General features: G+C 37.9%; 2 protein-coding genes and 1 pseudogene across 2 annotated transcripts; 2 read left to right on the top strand and 1 right to left on the bottom strand.

Annotated features, from left to right (window-relative positions):
- Positions 1-6,596: 6,596 nt before the first annotated feature.
- LOC107886355 (auxin efflux carrier component 3-like) lies at positions 6,597-11,531 on the bottom strand (annotated as a pseudogene).
- Positions 11,532-17,598: 6,067 nt separating this feature from the next.
- On the top strand, positions 17,599-19,218 carry LOC107887627 (uncharacterized). Its single transcript, XM_016811872.1, has one exon. The coding sequence runs from the start codon at positions 17,599-17,601 to the stop codon at positions 19,216-19,218; it is 1,620 nt and encodes a 539-aa protein (XP_016667361.1).
- Positions 19,219-19,453: 235 nt separating this feature from the next.
- Positions 19,454-24,146, top strand: LOC107887626 (uncharacterized). Its single transcript, XM_041095245.1, has 8 exons — positions 19,454-19,804; positions 20,099-20,167; positions 20,249-20,464; positions 20,588-21,211; positions 21,257-21,370; positions 21,458-21,847; positions 23,691-23,766; positions 24,016-24,146. Exons 1-8 carry the CDS (start codon positions 19,454-19,456, stop codon positions 24,144-24,146), a joined length of 1,971 nt encoding a protein of 656 aa, XP_040951179.1.
- The last annotated feature ends 1,562 nt before the right edge of the window (positions 24,147-25,708 follow it).

Below are 25,708 nucleotides of genomic sequence, written 5' to 3'. Positions count from 1 at the left end.
ACGTATAAGGTCAGATTACAGGCTGATTTGTATATCCACTAGGCCTCAGGTAGTTCTCAAGTTGATTAGGCCTTTTCAATTTCTTGCGGCATGGCTTTATCATGCATAGTTCAACTCAATTCTGAGTGGATCCTGGTCTTAAGGAGATGCCGTGGTGACTAATGTTGAAAATTTTTGTTCTAAAGTCAATGAGTGGAACACGAACTCTTTTGGCCACATTGGGAATAAGAAGAGGATGCTTCTGGCCAGGTTAAAGAGGATTGAGGAGAGGCTTGATAGACATCCATCTAATTTCCTTGGTAGCCTAGAGAAGGAACTTAAAATCGAGCTGGAGGATATCCTTTCCCAAGAAGTGAGTCTTTGGCAACAAAAATCCCGATGTAAATGGGCTTGTGAAGGAGACCGTAATACAAATTTTTTTATACTATCACTATTCTAAAAATGACTAATTTAATTACCATTCTAAAGCTTAACAATGACAATTGGTGTTATGAGCTGAAGGTGCTTCAACAAATGGCTACCGAATTTTACAAAGTCCTTTTCTCTAAGGAAAGGCCACAGGACACGACATCGATGGAGCAAGGTTTATTTTACAAGATGACTGAGGTTGAGTTCAACTATTTGCAATCTAGTATCACGTCAAAAGAAATTAAGAAGGTTGTATTTAACATGGACCAATTGAAAGCTCCTAGAGTTGATGGGATACACGCAATCTTTTATAAAAAAGTGGTATGTGGTTAGTTAGAGTGTTTGTAACTTTGTGAAGAATATCTGGAGTTGGGGCAATCTTGAATACTGACTCAATCATAATTTGCTCGTGTTGATTCCTAAGGTAGAAAATCCTTAGAGCTTATTCCAATTCCGACCTATTAGCCTTTGTACGGTTTTGTACAAGTTTGTGACAAAGACAATTGTTAATAGATTGAAGCCATTGATGCAAAAATGGGTGCTTCAGAACCAGTCAAGCTTTGTAACTAAACAAAGTATAATAGACAATATTGTTGTTGCTTAATAGATCATTCACTCAATGCGTAGTAAATCTGGAAAGAAAGGGTGGATGGCGGTGAAGATCGATCTAGAAAAAGCATATGAAAGACTGGATTAGAGTTTTATTGCAGAAATATATATTGGTATTTCAGGTAATCTCCAATACTTCATTATACACTATATTAGTTATTCGATAATGCAGGTATATGGAATAGGAATCTCACTGAAGTATTTACTCCATCCAGAGGTATAAGACAAGGTGGCCCAATTTCACCTTATACCTTTGTTTTTTGTATGGAGCGGTTAGCTCAGATTATCAATGTGGAAGTTCTTAACAGGGGGTGGAAGCCTATAAAACTCTCTAGGGATGGTCCTAGTATTTCTCACCTATTTTTTGTAGATGACTTGGTGATGTTTAGTGAGGCATCTATTGACTAGATAGAAACAATGAAAAGGGTGCTTGGGAGATTTTGTGTAGTCTCCGCACATCGAGTTAATGCACAAAAAACTCAAATCTTTTTCTCGAAGAATGTCATCCATGAATTGAAGGTAAATATCAATTATAGACTTGGCTTTTCTCATGTGGATAATTTGGGGAAATACCTTGAAGTTCCACTCTTGCATCAAAGAGTCACAAAGGATACCTTTCAATATATAGTCGAGAATATGAGGAAAAATTGGCAAGATGGATGTCTAAATTGCTATCTCTTGTTGGTAGAATCACACTAGCTAAGCTAGTTCTAACCGTCATTTTTATATATGCAATGCAATCAACAATGGTTCTGAAAGGAATGTGCTATGAGATGGAGAAGATTATACATAATTTTGTATGGAGGACCACAGAGGAGAAACAAGAGATACATCTAGTCCAATGGGACAATCTTTGCAAAGGTATGAAGAATGGAGGCCTTGGTTTTACGAAGTTTGATAATACTATTAATGCTTTCCTTATGAAAATTGAGTTTAGGGCCTATTCTGTAGTGCTTTAAAAAAGAACTTCTGGCTCCAAAAGTATTTTTGAAAGAAAAATTGTGCTAAACAAGCTACTTTTGATTGAAATTTTTAGCTTTTCAAAAGTGGCCCTTTTGAAGATGAGAAACTAAAATTTTTAGCTTTTCTTCTCCTAAAAGCACTTTTAGTACTTAATTACTTTTTCACTCCTCCAATAACATAGTACTTTCCCTTTATTTTTCTTGGTGCTTAATTACAAATGTGTTAATATCATTAATTAAAAATAAAAAATATTTTTAAAATACTAATTACAAATATTTAATGGTTATATTTAAATATTTAAAATATAGTTTATATATTCTAATTAAATTTTATAAATAATTAATATTTATTGCTTAAAAATATTTAAAATTTATATTTCATATATTAAAATATTAACAACAAGTTATAATATTTTTTTATATTCTTAAATATAATAATATTAACTAATTTAAATATTATTTAAATGCATATTTGTTACTTGATAATAACATGTCTAAAATAGACATTTTATTTCTCAAAAATACTTTTTGACAATAATGCTAAACACTCAAGTTTTAAACTAAATTTTTCAAAAGCACTTTTCCACAACACTTTTCCACAACACTTTTCAAAAGTATTGCCAAACTAGCCCTTAATCTTATAGAGAAACTTGATCAACTTTGGGTTCAAATTCTCAGAGCTAAGTATAAATGGAAGGGTAGATTACCTTCTACTTTATATGTGGGAAATGTTTCTTGATTGTGGAAGGATGTCTGCAGAGTATGGAATATGGTAAAGGATGGTGTTATATGGAATTTTGGGAATGACATATATGTTGAATTTTGGAGAGATAACTGGGTCAAAGGCTAGGTCTTTTTTTTGTCTTTTTCTTTTTTATTTTACAGTTGTACTACACCTGAATGCATACTTGAGGAGCATGTACATGTGAAGGTGATGGTGATGACAAATGGGGATTGGAATTGGTCATTTTTTAGGACAGTTTTGCCAAATCCAGTTATATTGAGTATTTTAGCTTATAAACCTCCATCGGAGCAAGATGTGGAGACTTTGTGGGATGGGCTCATGTTAATAAGGGTGGGTTTCCATACGATCTGTGTATGCTACTTCTTGTAGGTTTGATGTGACTAAAAATGAAAAAATATGGCATCAGATTTGGCACATTTCGACCCCTTAAAAGGTACGTGTGTTCGTTTGGCTAGCCTATCTTGATAGAGTTCTAACAAATGTAAACCGTGTGAAGTGTCACCTTACGGTTGATGCAAGCTGCGAGGCATGTGGAGATAAGTCGGAAACCATTGAGCATGTGTTGTGGTTTTGTACTCCAGCTGTGGCAACACGGTCTTTAGTGATCAAGCCAGGTAAAAGATAGGAATTCTTCAACCTTAGGTTGGAAAATTAGGGCTTTTTTAGATAAATAACCCAATAAAATTAAAAAATTATGAAAATGTCCCTAGTATCTGATTATTTAGAAAATTGATCTTGTTTCTACATTGTCAATGGCTGCCGCCACTTCTCAAAGTGACACCACCACAAAATGTGACAAAATATTACCTCCTAATTACAAAAATCATTGGATGTAAAAAAAAACATTTTTTTTGTGCCACCACTTCCCAAGTCGGCACTCATATAAGTTTTCTAAATACACTATATTTTCACGACTATTTCTGGAGGTAAATGGAAAAAATATATTTTATTAATTTTTGGTGCCGCTTCCTTTAATGGAGGCACCAATACTAGTAAAAAAAAATCTCTTTAGTGCCTACTCCAGATGAGACGGCACCATTATTTTTTTGGAATTTTTTGGTGCCACCACTTCAAATGGAGTCACCAAAAAGGTAGAAATAAAAAATAAAATTTCATGGTCCCTACTCTAGATTAGAGGTGCTCATGGGCTGGGCCAGGCTCAACTAAAAATTTAGGCCCACTCATTGGGCTCGGGTCGGGCCGGACCCAAAAAATGGGTCTAAAATTTTGCCCAAGCCTGACCCAAATAAAAATACTAAAATTCGGGTCCAACTCAACCCGCTTGTATTAATTTTTTTATATTATTTTATATAATTTTAAATATATATAATACATCTAAAATACTATAAAAATTAAAATAAATATTTTCCAACAAATTGAAAATAAATTTTAAAAAATATGTAACTTAAATAACACTAAGAGATGCAACTTAACAAGCAAATACCTCTAAAATAATAACAAAATTAACAAATGCCTTTAAAATAATAACAAAATTAATAATAAAATAAGTTTTATACAATATCCAAATAATAACAACAAAATAGTAGCAATATAATAGTAATATGGTAGCAAAATAGGGAGAAAACAACAAAAAGACAACATTCAAAAACAAAAAAAATAGCAGATTTTTTTTTGTCATTTAGTGAATTTGGGTCGGGCCCGAGCAAAAAAAACCTTATCTGAGGCTAGACCCATTTTTTAAAAGGGCCTTATTTTTTTGTCCAAACCCATTTTTCGGGCCTATATTTTTTGCCTAACCCTCCCACATTTCGGGCCAGCCTTCGGGCCGAGCCACGTAGCCCGACCCATGAGTAGGTCTACTCTAGATGTGACGACACCAATAATTTTTTTAATTGAATTTTATGTTTTAAGCAATATTTAAAATGTTATTATGTTAAGCAATATTTAATCTGTTAGTTATGTATATAAAAATACAATCGGTGGAAGGAAAAAATATTTAGATGATGAGAAAAATAAATGTATTGATCCATATAATCTGATTTACTCATTGTGGTGACTCTATATGAAATGGTGAGACTGAAAAATTCAAAAAAAATTACTGGTGCCGCTACATCTGGAGTAGAGACCAAGGGAATTTTTTTATTGTTTTTGGTAACTTGATGTAAAGTGGCAGCAGCAAAAAATGTCAAAAGAAATAATGGTGCCGCCACATTTGGAGTAGGAACCAAAGTGATTTTTTTACTGGTATTGGTGCCTCCGTTGAAGGAGGAGGCACTAACAAATATTTTTTTTAATCCAATTTGGTGCCTCCATTAAAGGAGGCAGCAACAAAAATTAATAATTTTTTTTTTCCATTTACCTTCGAAAATACCTATGAAAATACGGTGCAATATTTTTTTTAATCCAATTTGGTGCAATATTTTTTTTAATCCAATTTGGTGCCTCCATTAAAGGAGGCAGCAACAAAAATTAATAATTTTTTTTTCATTTACCTTCGAAAATACCTATGAAAATACGGTGCATTTAGAAAACTTATATGGGTGCCACCTTGGGAAGTGACGGCGCCAAAAGAAAATATTTTTTTTTTATATCCAATGATTTTTTCAATTAAGAGGCAATGATTCTGTCATATTTTTGGGTGGTGTTGTCTTGGTAAATGACACCCATTGGCACCGTAGAAACAAGGTCATTTTCTTAAATAATATGGTATTAGGGTTATTTTCATAATTTTTTAATATTATTAGGTTATTTATATTAAAAAAAAGTAGAAAATTGGTTTGAGAAGAATCTCGTTGCCCCAGATTATTTTGCCAGTAAGTCTAGTGTGTGGCCAGGACTATTTGGCATCATCTATTGGCAGCTTTGGGTTAGAAGGAATAACTATGTTTTCAACACATAATTCATTGAAACTTGGAGCATTTTGGAGAAAAGTTGACAGATGAGAGGGAACTTTCTACAAGCAAATTAGGGAAGGGAGCATCCATTGAGACAAATTAATGTTGTTTCTCGAATGAAGACAAAATGGACTTCACCAGATGTTGGGTGGCTAAAAGTGAATATTAATAGGGTAGTTGGCTACTTATCCGGGATTGCTGCAACAGGAGGAGTAATACGGGATCACCAGGGGGTTTGGGTTGCTAGTTTCTCAGAAATATTGGCATTTGCTTGGTGTTTTCAGTGGAGCTCTAGGGTGCACTTGATGGGCTCCAACTAACATGGGATCTAGGCTTAGAAAAAATGGTACTTGAGATGGATAGCACTGAAGCTATCAAGGTGATCCAAGCAAATGAGGATGAACAACACTTCTGCTATGGGTCAAGCCATTAAAGACTCACTCCAATGTCCCTAGATGGTTCATGTTAGACATGTGTTTAGAGAGGGCAACAAGTTAGTTGATGGTTTGACTAACATGACTTTTTCAAGACCTTTGGGGAGAAATATATATATGCAACCACTGACTCAAGTACTTCAGTTACTACACGATGATTTAGTCGGAAGAAATTTACCTTAACTAATTCAGTTTTGGTTTTATACCTCTTTTGTACCAAAAATAAATAAAATAAAACAAATTGTGTGGTAATTTTATTAGTATATTTAATGAAAAGCCAGCAAGTGGGTTAAAAAGTGCTTCACTGGACATGGGAATTTGGGTTTTGTTCTTTTCCGTTTACGTGAAAGTTCATTAGTGAAACGTCATTGTCTAAAACCAAATCTCTAATTAAGGGTGAAAGATTGACTAATCAACAATAAACTCCTTTTGGATCTCTTTCATAATCATAAAACAATATCCTAAAACAGTTTAAAAGTACACAAACCAAAGCAACACGACAACCGCAAATAATTGCTGCTTCTACGGACGATCAAAACCAACACTAACAACAAAACAAAAACTCATTTTTACTAATCTATAATTAAAAAAAATAGAAAATCCCCTTTATTTCCTCTTCTACTTGATTTCATTAATCATATCCCTTTGTCGATTTGCAAATACAAGGACATTAAACTTTACAACAAAGCATAATATCGAGTGGAAACAACCCTGGTTTTGCTCTTCAATGTCTCCCCTAAGTCAATTACCTTTACCTAAGCATTACCTCCAAATAGTTCGGAGCCCTTTGGCAAATTATTTTGTAATGGAAGCTTCTTTCCCAGCAAATCCTCGAGCTTTTAATTAAGGATGTAAACCGATTTTGATGAATGCTTGCTCCCAAACGTATAACACCGCTCCTATGACTCAAAAACAAAAGAAAAGCCTCACAGTCCTAGAAGAATGTAGTACACCAGTGTTATCGATAATGCTATCAACATCCCAAAGATAACCCTACAAATTTGCATTTCAAGATATCAGTTCCGATTATACATATTCCGATTTCCAAGTACGTTAATATACTTACGCGGTGCTAAGAATTGCAGGGTGAACATTGTACTCCTTGGTGAATACAAAGGGTATTCCTTGTGGGAGAACAGCCTATTAATTGCAAGAAAATTAACTGAATCAATTGTGACATTCGAACAAGGGAAATAGTTATGGAGGAAAGGATATTATTATTATTATTATTATTATTGGTAAATAACCTGAACGATGGCGATGCAGAGGAGCGTGCCGCGCAACCCTACTACAATAGAAGAAGCAGCCATGACAGCGGGGCCGATCAAGAACTTAACCGCCATGGCAAAGGTAGCTACAGAGTTCCCGCAAGTGATCAACTTGGGTTGCAGGGCCATAAACAGACCTTTTTACCCTATTAGAAAAAACACACGAGGATTTTTCCTAGTAAACCATAAATTTGAATGAAGAAGAAAATGCTTACCTAAGCTAAACATGGCCATTCCTAGTCCAGCATCTGACAAAATGGAGATAGATTTCTCTAATATTTTGGGCATACTCACATGCCACCTGTGATTCAAACCCCCCCAAACCAGTAAATTTATGACGTCTCAAAATACCCAAATAAGGTGAACAAAGTTTGAAGGTTGTATCATTAAAAATTTACTACCAAAATGATCATTTTACCTGAAAGCAATTAGGGACCAAAACCAGCCCAATGATACTGGAATATGTGTTGGGGTTTCAGATAAGCTTCCGCCAAACCATGATCAAGATTAGTCGGGTCATTACACTCGCCAGAGGCATTTGTTTGCCACCACCGATAAGTGCTCCAACGACGGCCTTTGGGTGGAGCTCCGCTTTTGAATTGGACTTCAACTTATTGAGTTCATTGGGTCCTCCATTTTCTCTCTCGTCTTCGCCGTCTCTTCTAGCAAATCCAAAGTTTTCTCCATCCAACTCACCACTGGCTGCCATTATTTTCACACCAATAGTTCACAAAATTTTTAAAAATTCAAAGCAAATTTAGATGAATGAATGAATGAAGTTATTGTATATACCTTCGGTTTCCCCGTTTTGAGAGTGATCAGCGACCAACATCCTGATCTCTTTAGCGCCCTGATCTCACCGTCCAGATTGCTTGGATGCTCCAAAATCTGCCCCACCAAACACGTGAAGGCCATCACCTTCTGATGCCAGCAAAGTACTGGAACTCCACACAAACATGTGTAGTTCTTTTGCATCATGATTCACGTTATTGTTCTCCTGCGGGTGCTGGGCCTAGTTGTTTTTACTAGCGTTCTTTGCGAGGGAGGAAAATTCAGAATTTTGAGCAGGGTACGAAGAAGGAGCCGACTGTGCTAGATAAAATCCAAATCGTGAAGACATGGCCGTACTATTTTCTTCAAAATTGAAAGGTATTGGAGTTGGTTCCCTTGATGACTGAACTGAGTACAAAACAGTTGGACCGAAAGTAGATTGCCTCGCGGGAAATCCTTGAATGCCCATCATGGAATAAAAGTCGGAGTTGTTAAAATTCGAGCCCTTGGGAGTGGGATTTCGAGACGAGCTCAAGATGTATATCTCAGCACCGGTGAGATTGGATGGCCTGGGTGTCAATACCGGAAGCGAACCAGGCCCAACGACCTTCTCGATGCATTGGATTTCCTCACTACAACATGAAGCTTCTCGTCTTCCCCGATTTCAGCGTCAGTTTGGAGAAAAACACGACCGTCAAGCGAAACCACGTCGGAATCAACTTTAAATGAAACTATGGAAGCCGCTGTTTCGGGGAACTGTTCCATGATGAGCATTTTGGCCCCACGGTACTCAAATAGAAAAAGTAGAAAAGTGTACCAAATAATACACTGCAGCAGAACCACGACTTGAACCATTAGCATTCCGGAGTACTCGTCGTACATAGCGATTAACAACGGAATGCCCATGACGAAGGTGTTTGGAAGAGTGGATAAAGAGAAGATGGTAATCATCCATTCCAGGCTCCCATTCTTAGTAAAATTAGCCCACAACCCAAGGGCAAACAACATGATAAGTTTCTGCAGGGTGTCGGGGGCGATGAACATAAAGTTTATGGCGTAAAGGTCATTGGTCGAAATGAAATGGAAAGACAGGAGAGGAACTGCAAATATGGCGACGAACCGATTGATTCCCAAGCACTAGTCGGGAGAGAATATCTTCCACCAACGGACGGAACCATACGCTAAGATCATAGCCACGTATAGTGGAATCACAGCCGTTAAAACGGTGTAAAGATCGCCCCAGCTGGTCATCTTTTAAGATATTGTTCTTATGAGTAGACTGTAGAAGATCTAGTGGAGAGACTTCTAAGGAAGGTTGAGAAGTGAGATATGATTGTCAAGGAAGGGCAAATTGGGGATAATGAAAAATACCGTTGCTTAAAGAGGATAAAATCTCATCTGTGTTTCTTTCACAACTACCTACTATTGTTTCAGACTTGTTTCATACACTGCAATTTTTTTTTCTTTTTTCCGATTTAATATATTTAAAAGATGTTTGGAAAGAAAGAAAGAAAGAAAGAAAGAAAACGAGTGAAAAAACTACAGTATAATTTACTAGAGAGATATGGCTTTAGAGCATATATAAAATATACATATACGACTATACATAAGGAGGAGAATTATATTAAGCGCATGGAGAGAACCGGAATAACAAGAAAAAGAATGGGAGGGACCAAATTAATATATATATTTATTAAAGATAATTTAGAATAAGCAAATGAGGTATTGTCTGGTACTTAAGTTTGAGTTCTAACTGTGAATTATACGGTAATTATATTAAGGTTAGGGTTTTTTTTCCATTTATTTATTTATTTATTTATTATAGTATATTTATACTAATTTTTGTAAATTAATTTCTTAAACTTAACAAGAGATTAGAGGTTATCTAGTGTTTATCTATATGTATAATATTATAATTTTTTAAGTAAAAAAAGAAATAAATAATATAATAAAACTATTTTTATATTTTATATTTAAAATTTTTATATAATATATTTAAAGAAAGCAACTTCTAACTATTACTTTTAATAATTTGTTTTTAAAATATATTTTTTAGATATTGTAGATGATTCTTTTGGAAATGTGAGGAAATGTTATAATCTAGCAAAACAAGATATGGTAACATAACAAGAGGAAGTAGACTCTAGAAAACAAGTGCTGTGGTAATGGATGCAATAAAGAATTGAAAAAAATTAGTTACAATAGTTGTTGTGATTGCAAAAGAAAATCAGAAAAATAATTTTAGAGTGCTAAATTTGTTAATAGCTCAAAAAGTCACAAATGAAACATTCAAACCTTTATATGTATAGTCCTTGAATTGGTAGTGAAAAGGGAAATGGTTATGAAAAGAAGCTAAAATAGTGGGTATTAGGATTAAGAGGGATTACTTGAACATGGGAATATGGAGGTCAATTATATAGATAATGGGTATAATGACAGTTACATGAAAGTTATACCCAGTTAAACATTTTGGCAATAGAGGTTTTAAGTACAAGTGGATCGTTTGTATCTAAGCCTCCACGCCATACTTTCTAAGACATCCTAAAATTAGAACAACCCAAGAATCCGATGCTCCAATGGTAATCGTTCTAAACATAACGTTTTTTCCTTGTGTGGTGTGTGTAGGACCAAATTCATGCCATGATCCAATATAAGAAAAATAGGCACAAAAATAGACCCAAACAAGGCCCAAACGAACAGAGACTCAAAGTTGTTGCATGAGTCCTTGCGCCGCACGCCTCTCACCAGCGTCCCACTCCGCCACGCCTCTCGATTCCGAGATTTTCGCAGCTATATCTTCAACAGAAAACAACAAAAAGCATAGTAACAGGAGGAGACTTGTTTTTCCCTTGTTTTATTTCTAGGCTATAAAAAACCATTGAAAATACGGTATAGAGGAGAGTTTTTTTTTGGGGGGGAATCAAGAGAAATACAGAGAAATATACCAGATTTCTGAGTAAACTTTTAATACCATCCAATAGAATCAAAGGTGATTATAGTTTTTTTTCCAAGGTTTTTAGCCTTTGTTGTGCATCTACATTTTTTTTCCTTTCTTTTTTTTCCTTATTTTTGAAAATAATCAAACAAAATTTTAAAAGAGAAAGGAGGGCTTACCTGGTCTTGATCCGTGAACCGGCGGTGGGGTGGAGGTGCGTGGCACCGATGATCCTCCAGGGTGGCGCAAGCTAGGTTGAATTCCTAGCAAAGAAAGATGGAAAGGGAGCAGGGAAGAAAGAAGCATTCTGCTTCTTTTTGTTTGAAAAACAATGGGAATAAGAAATAAAATGGGTCCTGCAGAACCATTCAATAGCTTTTAAAGTGGCGGGGCCCACGTGTTTTGCCCTTAAGGGGTCAATTTGTGCATCAGGTCCCTGTACATTTTCTTGCTGTCCAAATCTGCTTCACTTTTGTTTTTGAATTTCACCCAGAAATTTTGTGCAACTTTTAATTTGGTCCATATTAAATGCTAGGTTCAGAAATTTGGGTAAATTACATTTTTAAAGCCCCTTGTTCCACGCGCCCTTCAATGAGGTCCTCCTTTCCCCTTTTATTTGTGCTTTATCCTAAAACTTCCGTTTTGATCTCAATTAAGCCCTATTTTGCTTATTTTAAACACTTTTATCACAAAATTAAATTCTTTTGGTACTATTATTATTAATCTATTGCTATTTTATTTAACTATTTTAGGTTATTTTCCTATTATTTATTGTATTATTTTTTTACACTATTATTTATTATACTTATTATATCATTTTCGTTATTTTTTTCTTCCATTTAATTTAGTCAATTTGAGTTATGTTTCACATTATTATATTATTTATTTATTTTTATATTTGTTATATGCTTTGTATATATTTTTTTAAGTAAAACTAATTATTTTATGTATAACTTGTCATTATATGTATTACATTATTTGGCGTATCATTTTTTTCTTTTGCTAATAATCATTTTTTTCCTGTGTTATTTCTTTTTATATATATATTTTATAATAATTTTAAATATAGTTTATTATACTTATTATATTTTATTCATCATATTTTATTTATTTTTTTCCTACCATTTACTACTTTTATTTTACTATCACTATTTATAATTTTTATATGTATATATTCTTCGTTAAAGTTTTTTTTATAATTTTTAATAAACCTACTTTATTATTTTATTATTTTTATATACCATAGTTTTTTTTCATTGATTTTTTTATATACTAAATTATTATTATTATTTTTTTCTTTTCGCCTTTTTTGTTTGTTTTGAATATCAAAATATCCCTTTATCGGTTCACTCTCAAAATTTTTCAAAACATAGGCAATGTTCGATATTTAAAGAATTCAAAGGATCGTGCCCTAACGTACTGGGTTTCGCTTTCTTGGTCTGCTTTGAATGTTCGAATACCCTCTTAAAGCTAAAAACGCACGTTTTAAAGGCAAGATCACATCTGAGGGTCAAAATTATTGTGTCCTAACGTACTGGATGTAATGTTTTACCTCAAGGTGAGATGGTCTTTAATACACATTTGACTTACCTAAATGTTTTAAAAGCCAATAAAAGGAGGATCGCATTTTGAACTCTGTCCAAATCTTTAATTTTCGACATTGAGACACTAAATAATCAATCAAGTACCAATTTTGAGCGTGTCGAGGGTGCTAATCCTTCCTCGTACGTAACTGACTCCCAAACCAATTTTTTATTTTCGCAGACCAAAATCGTCGTTTTGAAAAATTTATTTATTTATTAAAAATGACCGTGTTTTGAGGTGAACCAATCACACCCTATTAAAAACGATTGGTGGCGACTCCCAACTTTTCATTTTCAAAGTCAATTTCCCGTTTTCAAAAAATGGTTTCGACAGCTTGGCGACTCCACTGGGGACATCAGAGAGTCGAGCTGTAAATTGATTGTTTTCTATCTTATTGTCAAAAATTGGAAATTTGGTTTTTAAATCTATGATCCTCTCATTGTATTTTCTGTGTTTTTGTCAGTTTTTATCATGTGGGTTTTACTTTATTTGTCGAGTCTTTCGATATATTCTTGCATCATTTTGCATGACTGTTGTGGTCGCACCTTTTAAGTGGGAGTGAGAAACTATGCTTTCGTGAGGTTTTCACCTCCGCATGGGCTAAGGGATCGCTTCCGGAATACATCCGTACTTATGTTTTCGTGAGGTTTTCACCTCCGCACGGGCATAAGGAAATGTATTCCCCTGAACCTAACTTGATCCATCTGAACCTATAATGGGCGAGGGTCGAGGAATCTGCTAGTTCAGGCGCCTTTACTCTAGAACTAAATCACATATAGTGAGCTATAGGAACCCGCCTTAGGTAGAATTACACCTAACCCTAGTGGTTTCCTGAATAGGCGGTTGATAATTTCTTGATTACTTTGATTTTTATTCTTATGCATGAATTCTGACTTGGGTTCTTCCTTCTTTCTTTAATAGTGATTGCATAACATTTTCATCCTAAAAGGAGGTGTCGATATACGGTTCGGTTACTAATAGAAAGTTTTGCCATGAAGAATGAATTCATTGATAAAGTGAAAGACAACGCGTTTGTCCAAAGATGGTCGGAGAATGCACAGTTAGAGAAAGGTGACAGTTTGACAAAGGAGTACACGTCAGAGTTATGAAACTTTACTCGTATTAGTGTGGTTCAGAACGATCTTCAGGAGTTGAAAGAATTATGGAGTCACTGGGATGATAAGATGAAGCAGCTACTATACTGTAATTATGGTGATGTTCCTTATCTCCTCGATGTTAAGGTAGATAGGTATTTGTTCCGCGCCATGGCTCAATTTTGGAATTCCGCCTACAGTTGTTTTACTTTCGGAAAGGTGGATCTAGCACCTACTATCGAGGAATACACAGCCTTGCTTCGCTGTCCGAGGTTTCAAGTTGATAAGATTTATTCTAGAGCTGTCAATACCCCAACCTTTGAAAAGAGATTGATAAACATCACTGGGATGAGTGAACAGTGGGTTGAGGCTCGGGTCTAGCAGAAAGGCAGTGGAAAGTGCATCCCTTGGGAAAATTTGAGAGATCTGATCCTGACACACCCTGACATGAAGAAAAGAGTTGATGTCTTCGCCTTGAGCATTTATGGTTTGGTTATTTTCCCTAAGGCTTTAAGGCATGTAGATGAAGCAGTCTCCGATCTATTTGACCGACTAGGTAAAGGAGTCACTCTAGTTCCTGCAATCCTGGCTGAGACTTTCAAATCTTTGAGTGTATGTCGGAGGTCAAGTGAAGGCAGATTTATTGGGTGTGCACAACTCTTGTTAGTATGGTTTCATAGCCACTTTTGGAGGGTAGAAAAGGCCTCTTACCGACCTTTTTTCGGAGATTACTCACCTTTGAAAGAGATAGTGGTCATATCGAGAAAAGATGACATAACAGAGGAAAAATGGATGGCGATACTTCAAAATCTCCAAGAAATGGATATCGAATGGAAGGCCCCTTGGATGGTTTCTGATGAGATTCTCTACTGATGTGGGAGTTATGATTGTGTCCCTTTGTTGAGGATTTGGGGAGCCATTGGATATGCCCCTCTACTGGTATTGAGGCAATATAGATCAAGATAATTTATACCGATGACACAAGGGCTAGCTCAGAGTGGGTTCTCGTATGGGGAGAAAGACTCCAAGAAAAAGAGCCGTGAGATTTATAATGCCTGGAACCAAACTTGCCGGATAAAGAGAGTTGCTGTGAATCCAATGGTAACTCCTGAATATAACGAATGGTAGAGTAGAAGGGTTAACGATAATATCCCGAGGCCGAATTTAGAAGAAGCTCGACCGATAGAGGAATATCTGCGAGTGGTTCCCTCTGAATTGGAAATCATAAAGCAAGACTTCGAAAAGAAAACCTCAGAGTTAAAAAGGAAAATAGAGTAGTTGGAGGAGGAAAAAGTATACTTAAAGTTGGATGTTGATGTTCAAAAATCCGAGGCTGAGAATTTGAGAAAGAGAAAGAGAGAAGTTGAGGAGGACCTAGACAGTCTGAAGACTGATTACAAGCAGCTGCATAAGTCAATGAGAAATGCTGGCTTGGGTAAAACGTCTGAACAGTGGAGACAAGAAATCCAAGAGGAAAAGGCTAGGGCTAATTGGTGGGAAAAAAAGTTCCACGATGCTCAGGCTCGAGAAGTCACTTGTAAAAAGAGTTTAGATGATAGCTAGAATGAAAAACAGATGTTAAGAGCTCAGGTGGAGGAGTTAGAAACGGCACTACAGCAACATCGGTGTCGTAACTCAGTAATTGAATTAAGAGCTAGTCTAAGCAAGATCGAGAATTTGAAAGGGAAAGTAGAAGAACTTGAAGCTACACATCAGAACTGTGAGAATCAAATTGTATTATTGGAAGCAAATAATGAGCAACTAGGGGAGCAACTTCACCGATCTCAGGATCAGGTCTGAGATAGGGATTACTTAATGGGTGAAGCTATAGCTCAGATACGAGAGGTGGCTGATCACTTACAGACTTTGGCGGTCCAAGCAGATGTGCTAGGAGTTAAATATGAGTTAGAATCAGATCGGGGGCGAGAGTTAGCCTGCCTTCTTAGGAAAGTAAAAGCTTTGGTGTTAGGGCAAGACCGTATATGTAATTCATTTTATGTAAAAGATTTTGTTTTTCAGTGAAGTTTTCTAAATGAAATTGAATTTGAATCGACGTCTCCTTTTTGCATTCATGTCATGCATTTGTATTACATTGCATCGCATAACATCATATACACAAAAGAACCTTATTAATTAGTGGCCATTTATCTAGTTACCCTGGAACACCGGTACTATACACGAAGGAAGACAAAGGATATAGATCAGAGGTTTGAGCAAATACAAAAGGAGATGCAAGAGCAACTGCAGGCTCAGATGTAAGAGCAGCTGGCTAAGATCCAGCAGGAAATGAGAGACCAAATGCTGGAGTCCCAGAGAAACATGCTAGAATCACAAAATAGCATGATAAGCCAGCTGACACAGCTGTTTAAATGAGGGTCTGACAAAGGAAAATGCCCTATGGTTGACACGAGAAATGACAATGAGGATTCCGCTTGTCCTACAAGTTTTGCGCCAGCAAACATGCAAACACAACCACCAAGGGTGTCTGTTAATGTCCAACCTCTTTATCAAACTGGTACCTCGGCACCAGTAAACTTCCCAGCGGGATCGAGCACCAACCCTAAGGATAATCTAGCAAACCCCCAGGTCCCTGACTTCGACGACGCAGTAGAGGTGGAAAAAGAAAAAACAGAACTGTCCAAACAAATGGAAGACCAATATAAATGGTTGGTGGAGAAGTTCAAGGCATTGGAAAGTGTTGATAATTACTGCGGAATGGATGCCAGAGAGTTGAGTCTAGTCCCAGATTTGGTATTACCTCCCAAGTTCAAAATACCAGAATTTGAAAGATACAACGGAACTAGTTGCCCTGAGGCTCACATCACGATGTTTTGTTGGAGAATGACGGGTCATGTCAATAATGACTAGTTGTTGATTCACTGTTTTCAGGACAGTTTGGCTGGGGCTGCAGCCAAATGGTACAATCAGTTGAGTCGTACCCAAGTTAAGTCATGGAAGGACCTAGCTCAGGCCTTCATGAACCAGTACGGCCATATAACAGATATAGCACCGGACCGGATCACACTCCAGAATATGGAGAAGAAGCCAAGCGAAAGCTTCCGGCAGTATGCTCAGAGATGGAGAGAGGTCGCTACACAAGTCCAACCACCGTTGCTCGAAAAAGAAACAACCATGCTCTTCATCAATACATTGAAGGCGCCTTTCATTACTCATATGTTAGGTAACGCAACCAAGAGCTTTGCAGACATAGTAATGTCTAGCGAAATGATAGAAAATGCCATAAGATCAGGTAAGATAGAAGTCGGGGAGAACACGAGAAGGTCAGCCCCAAAGAAAAGAGAGAATGAAGTAGGTAATGTGAGCTCAAGCTACGCAAAACTGGCCACTGTTAATCAGTCAAGGGCGATAGTCACAGGCCAGCAGGCCTCACTAAGGCGGGAGCCTAACATGAGACAGAATATAGAGAAGTTTCAATTTACTCCCATACCAGTGACATATAGGGAGTTGTAGAAAAGTCTGTTTGATGCACATGTAGTGGCTCCTTTCCACTTAGAGCCGTTGCAGCTCCCATACCCTAAGTGGTACGATGCAAATGCTCAGTGCGAATACCACGCAGGGATTACGGGGCACTCGATAGAAAACTGTACCTCATTCAAAAGGTGCGTGGAAAGGCTTATCAAAGCAGGTGTTCTAAAATTTGATGATACACCTGGTACAGGAAATCCGTTGCCCAGTCATACTGATAAAGGGGTAAACGCGATAATTGAGAATGTGGGGAGAAAAGTCAAGCTGAATATCGCGGAGGTAAGAACCCCATTGAAGCTAGTTTGGAATGAAATGTAGAAGAGAGGTTTAGTCCCGCAAGGGTTGGGAGATAAAATCCAAGATACACGGAACTACTGTAAGTTCCATCATGAGAAAGATCACGAGATCCTGAATTGTATTGAGTTTAGAGCCTTAGTACAGGGTCTAATGGATAATAAGGAATTGGAGTTCTTTAAGTCTGTTGAAGAGGGGGATGTATGCTCGCTAGGAGGAGAGTCGAGTGAAGAAGGTGGCAGAGCCAGCCGTCCAGTGATAATTATTTCGAAGCCTAGAGTTAGTGAAGTAGAAGCAAGAATTACACCAAGAGTTATAATCCAGAAGCCAACAGCTTCCCCTTATAAAGATAGCCATAGGGTGCCTTGGAATTATAACTGTAGTATAGCAATTTCAAAGAAGGAGGGTTTGATTAACACGCCAAACATAGAAGCCGAACCAGCAAAAGGGAAACTCGTCATGTTTAGGCAAGAAGCAGAGAGATCAGAACCACTAGTCAATGAGCCAGTAGTGGAAAAGGAAGCCAAGGAGTTCTTGAAGTTCCTAAAACACAGCGAGTATAATGTTGTGGAACAACTACACCAACAACCGGATCGCATATCGGTATTGGCTCTGCTGTTAAATTCGGAGGTCCACCGCAACGCATTGATGAAAGTGTTGAACGAAACCTATGTTGCGGATGACATTTCAGTTAACAAATTGGATCGTCTCGTCAGCAACATAAGCGCTGACAATTTCATCTCCTTCAGCGATGATGAGATACCACCAGGGGGTAGGGGGTCTATTAAGGCTCTACATGTCACTACACGTTGCAAGGGGTATACGCTACCCGGAGTACTAGTTGATAATGGGTCCGCATTGAACGTGTTGCCATGGGCTACATTAAACCGTTTACCTATAGACAGTTCCCATATGAAGACGTGTCAGAACATAGTAAGAGCATTTGATGGCACAGAAAGGAAAGTAATGGGAAGGATAGAAGTACCTCTTCAGATTGGCCCAAACACGTACGAGGTGGATTTCCTCGTGATGGATATTAAGCCTTCCTATAACTGTCTATTAGGAAGACCTTGGATTCATTCAGCTGGGGCAGTGCCATCCTCGCTGCACCAGAAGCTAAAGATGGTTACTGAGGGTCGGCTAATAACAATAAATACCGAGGAGGACATTATTGCGTCAGTTACCAGTGATACACCCTACATAGAGAATGACAACGAAGCAGTTGAATGTTCATTTCGATCATTAGAGTTTGTAAACGCAACGTTTATAGTTGAAGGAAACAGGATTCCGATACCTAAGATATCAAGGGCTACGAAAATGAGCCTGCAGTTGACAGTTGGGAAAGGCGCGTTACCTGGTAGAGGACTCGGGAAGCACCTTCGTGGAAAAGTTAGAGTGCCAGTCTTGGTTGGCAAGTGGGATCGCTTCGGTTTGGGATTCAGGCCAGGTGCAAGCCAAGTGAAGAAGGAGTTTGAAAGGAAACAAGAACAGCGGAGAGCGAGATTGAGAGGTACAGAAGTCAGGTGGGAACCGATGAACTTCCCCCACATTTCCCAAACATTTGTATCTGGAGGGTTTATTCATTCCATACAGCATAAGGTGAAAGAAGGAATAACTGAAGATGCTAGAGGAATTTGGAGCATCAATGCCATATTTGAAGAGGAAGCAATGGAAAGAAATTTATCAGGCATTTGCCCGTATGAGCCTGGGAGTGTTTTGAATAACTGGACTGTAGAAGAAATTCCTATAATCTTTAGAGATAACACAGAGTAATATTCAAAACCCACTTGTTGTCTTCTAGCTTAGGGACAATAAGAATATTTTGTGAAATAGGCTCATGTTTAAATATTATTATTTTCAATAAAAATGCATTTCCATATATCGGTTCGAGCAATTATTCTTTCTTCCTTTTCATTTCATACATAATCATACCATACAGCGGAATTATTCATTTCGTTTTCTTTTGGTATTCTCTTATACTCATAATAGGCCCCCGAATGTCAACGTCATGAGTAATGCTGATACGAGCCCGGAATCTCCTTTTGAGCAAGACATGCGCTTCGAGGGACTTCAAGATTTTGAAGAGGACGAAGATAGTGGTTTATCTCCCGATTTGTTAAGGATGGTGGAGCGAGAAGATGAACAGATCCTGCCACACAAAGAGACTACTGAGATTGTGGCCCTGGAAGAGGGGAAGGAAGTTAAAATTGGCACTTACGTTAACGAGAAAACAAGACAGAACCTCATTGAGCTGTTGCAAGAATTCAAGGACGTCTTTGCATGGTCATACCAGGATATGCCTGGTTTAAGTACCGATATCGCAGTGCACCGTGTCCCTACAAAAAAGGAGTACAAGCCAGTTCAGCAGAAGCTCCGAAGGATGAGACCCGATGTAGCAATGAAAATAAAGGAAGAAGTCAAGGATCAATTTAATGCCGGATTCCTACAGGTGGTCAATTATTCAGAATGGGTAGCCAACGTCGTCCCTGTCCCTAAGAAAGATGGGAAAGTACGGATGTGTGTAGATTACAGAGATTTAAACAAGGCCAGCCTAAAGGATAACTTTCCATTGCCTCACATAGACACTTTTGTGGATAATACGGCAGGTTATTCACTGTTCTCCTTCATGGATGGGTTCTCCGGGTACAATCAGATCAAGATGCATCCTGAGGACATGGAAAAAACCACATTCATAACTTTATGGGGAACGTTTTGCTACAAGGTGATGCCCTTCGGGCTGAAAAATGCAGGAGCCACATACCAAAGAGCCATGGTAACCTTGTTTCATGACATGATGCACAAGGAAATTGAGGTCTACATTGACGACATGATTGCAAAATCCCGAACTGAAGAGGAGCATGTGCGAGTGTTGATGAAATTGTTCCTGAGGTTGAGAAAATTCCAATTAAAGCTCAATCCGTCAAAATGCACCTTCGGAGCTAGGTCTGGAAAGTTACTTGGCTTCGTAGTCAGTGAGAAGGGAATAGAAGTCGACCCTGATAAAGTCAAGGCTATACAGGTGCTGCCTCCGCCACGAACTCAGAAAGAAGTCCGAGGTTTTCTAGGGAGACTAAACTACATCGCACGGTTTATTTCACAACTGACAGAGAAGTGCGACCCCATATTCCGTCTTCATAAAAAGCACAATCCTGGGGTATGGGATGATGAATGCCAAAAAACCTTTGAAAAGGTTAAACAATATTTGTCTAGCCCCCCAGTGCTAACACCACCAAGCCCTGGTAGACCATTGATACTATACTTAACAGTATTTGATAATTCGATGGGGTGTGTGCTCGGCCAACACGATGAGACTGGGAGAAAAGAAAGAGGGATATATTACCTCAGTAAAAAATTTACTGAGTGTGAAATGAGGTATCCGCCAATTGAGAAGCTATGTTGTGCTTTGGTGTGGACAACACGAAGGTTGAGGCAATACATGTTGTACCATACAACTTGGCTAATCTCAAAGCTAGACCCTCTCAAATACATGATGGAGTCAACCGCTTTAAATGGAAGGATAGCCCGGTGGCAGATTCTGCTCTCCGAATTTGACATAGTCTATGTAAACCAAAAAGCTGTGAAGGGGAGTGCAATAGCAGATTTTCTAGCCAGTAGAGCTTTGGAGGATTATGAACCTTTGAATTTCAATTTCCCCAATGAAGATCTAATGTATGTAGCAATCGCTGAAGGGGACATGCCTGAAAATCATTCCTGGAAATTAAATTTTGACGGAGCATCAAATGCCGTTGGAAATGGAGTTGGGGCAGTACTAATATCCCCAAATGGAGATCATTATCCGTTCACTTGCAAGCTGGATTTTGACTGCACAAATAACATGACAGAATACGAGGCATGTATCATGGGAATTCGGGCAGCTATAGACCGCGAAATCAAAGTATTAGAAGTGTACGGAGACTCTGCACTGGTAATTTATTAGCTTAAAGGCGAGTGGGAAACGAGATATCCCAAATTGATCAGTTACCGAAAGTTAATCTTGGAGTTAATTGAAAAGTTTGATGATATTACCTTTCATTACCTCCCGCGAAGCGAGTATCAGATGGCTGACGCCTTGGCTACACTGGCTTCCATGGTCAAAGTAAATGAACAGGAGGATATGAAGCCAATTCAGATGAGTATTTGTGAGGCCCCAGCTCACTGCTGTAATGTTGATGAAGAGGAAGAGAGAGATGATCATCCTTGGTATCATGATATCTTACAATATGTGAAGAGCCGTGCGTACCCAGATAAAGCAACCGAAAATGATAAAAGAACATTGAGGAGGTTAGCCAGTGACTATGTCCTAGACGGTGAGGTCCTATATAAGAAGAGAAAGGATCAGGTGTTGTTAAGATGTGTTGACGCTGTTGAGGCAAAGAAAATTCTAGAGGAAGTCCATGATGGTGTCTGTGGGACACATGCCAATGGTTTCACAATGGCTCGACAAATCATGAGATTCGAATATTACTGGTCTACAATGGAAGGAGATTGCATCAATTACGCTAAAAAATGCCATAAGTGTCAAATTTATGGAGACAAGATCCATGTGCCTCCTTCACCCCTCCATGTTATGACTTCTCCATGGCCATTCTCAATGTGGGGCATGGACGTCATTGGGCCAATTTCGCCAAAAGCTTCCAACGGATATCGATTTATTTTTGTGGTTATTGACTACTTTACCAAATGGGTAGAGGCTGCTTCGTACGCCAATGTCACAAAGTCGGCGGTCAGCAAGTTCCTGAAGAAGGAGATCATATGTCGTTATTGTATGCCAGAAAGAATCGTATCCGACAATGCGTTGAATCTGAACAACAGCGCAATAGCAGAAGTCTGCAGTTGGTTCAACATTAAACATCACAACTCATCACCATACCGCCCGAAAATGAATGGGGCGGTTGAGGCAGCTAATAAGAATATCAAGAAGATTGTGGGGAAGATGGCGGAGACTTACAAAGATTGGCATGAAAAGCTCCCATTTGCCCTTTATGCTTATCGGACATCTGTCAGAACTTCTACCGGGGCAACACCTTTCTCATTAGTTTATGGGATGGAGGCAGTTTTACCTATTGAGGTCGAAATCCCTTCTCTCTGAGTTTTATCAGAGTTGAAGTTAGACAAAGCAGAATGGATCCAATCTCGTTATGATCAACTAAACTTGATTGAAGAGAAGAGGCTAAAGGCTATTCGTCATGGCCAAATGTACCAGAGGAGAATGATGCGAGCCTACAACAAAAAAGTTTGCCCTAGGGTGTTCCATGAGGGAGACTTAGTGTTGAAAAAGATTCTCTCTATGCAAAAAGATTTCAGGGGGAAATGGATGCCAAATTGGGAAGGACCCTATGTGGTAAAAAAAGATTTCTCTGGAGGGGCATTAATACTAGCAGAGATGGATGGCAAGAGCTTGCCTAACCCGATAAATTTGGATTCTGTCAAAAGATATTTTGCTTGAAGCACTCGAGGTGAAAACCCGTAAAGGGCGCCAAAAAAAAAGGAGAGGCCAATGTGAAAACCCGTAAAAGGCGCCTTGAGACCAAAAGGGTTTTGAGTTGAAAACCCGCAAAGGGCAATTCAAATTTCGATCCAAATTGGGGCAAGTGACAATCTCACTACACTTGAATCGACAAAGAGGGGATAAGCTACATCTTGGGGCATCAACAAAATGCTATAGATCCTCTGAGCGCATGCCAAGTTTAAAAAGGTCCTCAAGGAGTTCGTACAGAGAAGCTCAAACTGCGAAATCTGGGGGACCTATTCTGTTCCTTTTCATCTGTTTTTGTATCTCAAGCAATGACTGCTTTCTTTGTTGATACATCTTTCGCAAATTCCGACTCGAATAAATTTCAGTTCTACCTATCATTATAATCTTTTTCGAGTATTTTTATTGAAATAATAATTAATGAACTAATGATGCTCTCAAAAGAAGGTTTTGCATATTACCCTGAAAGATTTCTAAATAGTACGAGAACCTGAAACTGGATGATTATTTAGAACTCACCAAGCTTAAAAGGGCTAGAAATGTGTGAGAAATAAGGAATTAATTGCATCTCCAAGTCCTCTTCTACTGAGCTGAACAAGAAGGCATATGTCAGGGATGTTACCTTAGTAAACGACGAGCGATGACAACCCAAAATTAAAAATGGATCATTCTCATGACATTTTGCATTTTTTGCATTTAACATCTATAATACATGTAGTTAGGAACATTTGGTTCACATTAATCATGGCATAAGCATGTCACTCTGCTACAGATGGATTCCCCAGTGGACAATGTAGCAAGATTACAGATATCATCAGCCTTATCTTCACTGAGCAGGAGTGAAGCAGGTTAAATATAGAAGATCTTATCTTCGCTGAGCAGGAGCGGAGCAGATCAAATTTTGGTGAATCTTATCTCACGTACCGGCGATGGAGCATATTCCAATATCAGCCTTATCTTCACTGAGCAGGAGTGAAGAGGCTATAAACCAGATCTTATCTTCATGAGCAGGAGTGAGCAGATCGAATTTTGATGAATTTATCTCCACGTACGGCGATGGAGCAGATTCCAATCATCAGCCTTATCTTCATGAGCAGGAGTGGAGCAAGCTAAATACCAGATCTTATCTTCACTGAGCAGAAGTGAAGCAGATCGATTTGATGAATCTTATCTCCATGTACCGGCGATGGAGCAGATTCCAATCACCAGCCTTATCTTCACTGAGTAGGAGTGGAGCAGGCTATATACTAGATCTTATCTTCACTGAGTAGGAGTGAAGCAGATCAAATTTTGGCGAGTCTTATCTCTATATATCGGCAATGGAGTAGATTTCAGCCACCAGCCTTATCTTCATTGAGCAGGAGTAAAGTAGGCTAAACATACAGATCTTATCTTTACTGAGCAGGAGTAAAGCAAATCAATTACAGCAGATCACATATCCGTGAAGCAGCAACGGAGCGTTTTGAAACAATAAGGCGCGGTGGGTTACGGAAAGGAAGACAAGACTCAGCTGGCCCAGGCAAATTTGGCCCTTCTAAAATCTTTGCTCTATTCTCGTTACACGACAATGAGCAAAGAGGGGCAGCTGTAGGACCAAATTCATGCCATGATCCAATACAAGAAAAATAGGCACAAAAATAGACCCAAACAAGGCCCAAACGAACAGAGACTCAAAGTTGTTGCATGAGTCCTCGCGCCGCACGCCTCTCACCAGCGTCCCACTCTGCCACGCCTCTCGATTCTGAGATTTCGCAGCTATATCTTCAACAGAAAACAACAAGAAGCATAGTAACAGGAGACGACTTGTTTTCCCTTGTTTTATTTCTAGGCTATAAAAAGCCATTGAAAATACGGTATAGAGGAGAGTTTTTTTTTTGGGGGAATCAAGAGAAATACAGAGAAATATACCAGATTTTTGAGTAAACTTTTAATACCATCCAATATAATCAAGGTGATTATAGTTTTTTTTCCAAGGTTTTTAGCCTTTGTTGTGCATCTACATTTTTTTTCCTTTCTTTTTTTTTCTTATTTTTGAAAATAATCAAACAAAGTTTTAAAAAGAAAGGAGGGCTTACCTGGTCTTATCCGTGAACCGGCGGTGGGGTGGTGGTGGTCCTCCGGCCGGATGATCTCGGTGAGAGAAGAAGGCATTCTGCTTCTTTTTTTTGAAAAACATGGAATAAGAAATAAAATGGGTCCTGCGAACCATTTCAATAGCTTTAAAGTGCGGGGCCCACGTGTTTTGCCTTAAGGGCGTCATTTGTGCATCAAGGTCCTGTACATTTTCTTGCTGCCAAATTGCTTCATTTTGTTTTGATTTCACCAGCAATTTTGGCAACTTTTAATTTGGGTCATATTAAATGCATAGGTTCAGAAATTTGGGTAAATTACATTTTTAACCCTTGTTCACTCGCCTTCAATGAGGTCCTCCTTTCCCTTTTATTTGTGCTTATCCTAGAACTTCCGTTTGATCTCAATTAGCCCATTTTGCTTATTTTAACCACTTTTATCACAAAATAATCTTTTGGTACTATTATTCTAACTATTGCTATTCTTATTTAACTAATTTTAGTTATTTTCCATTATTTATTATACTTATTATATCATTTCGTTATTTTTTTCTTCATTTAATTTAGTCAATTTGAGTTATGTTTCACATTATTATATTATTTATTTATTTTATATTTGTTATATGCTTTGTATACATTTTTTTTAAGTAAAACTAATTATTTTATGTATAACTTGTCATTATATGTATTACATTATTTGGCGTATCATTTTTTTCTTTTG

Source organism: Gossypium hirsutum, chromosome A03, assembly GCF_007990345.1.
Source record: "Gossypium hirsutum isolate 1008001.06 chromosome A03, Gossypium_hirsutum_v2.1, whole genome shotgun sequence".
In the NCBI taxonomy this organism is placed as follows: Eukaryota; Viridiplantae; Streptophyta; class Magnoliopsida; order Malvales; family Malvaceae; genus Gossypium; species Gossypium hirsutum.
The sequence above is the reverse complement of the archived record's forward strand: the minus strand, read 5'-3'. Positions and strand labels throughout refer to the sequence as shown.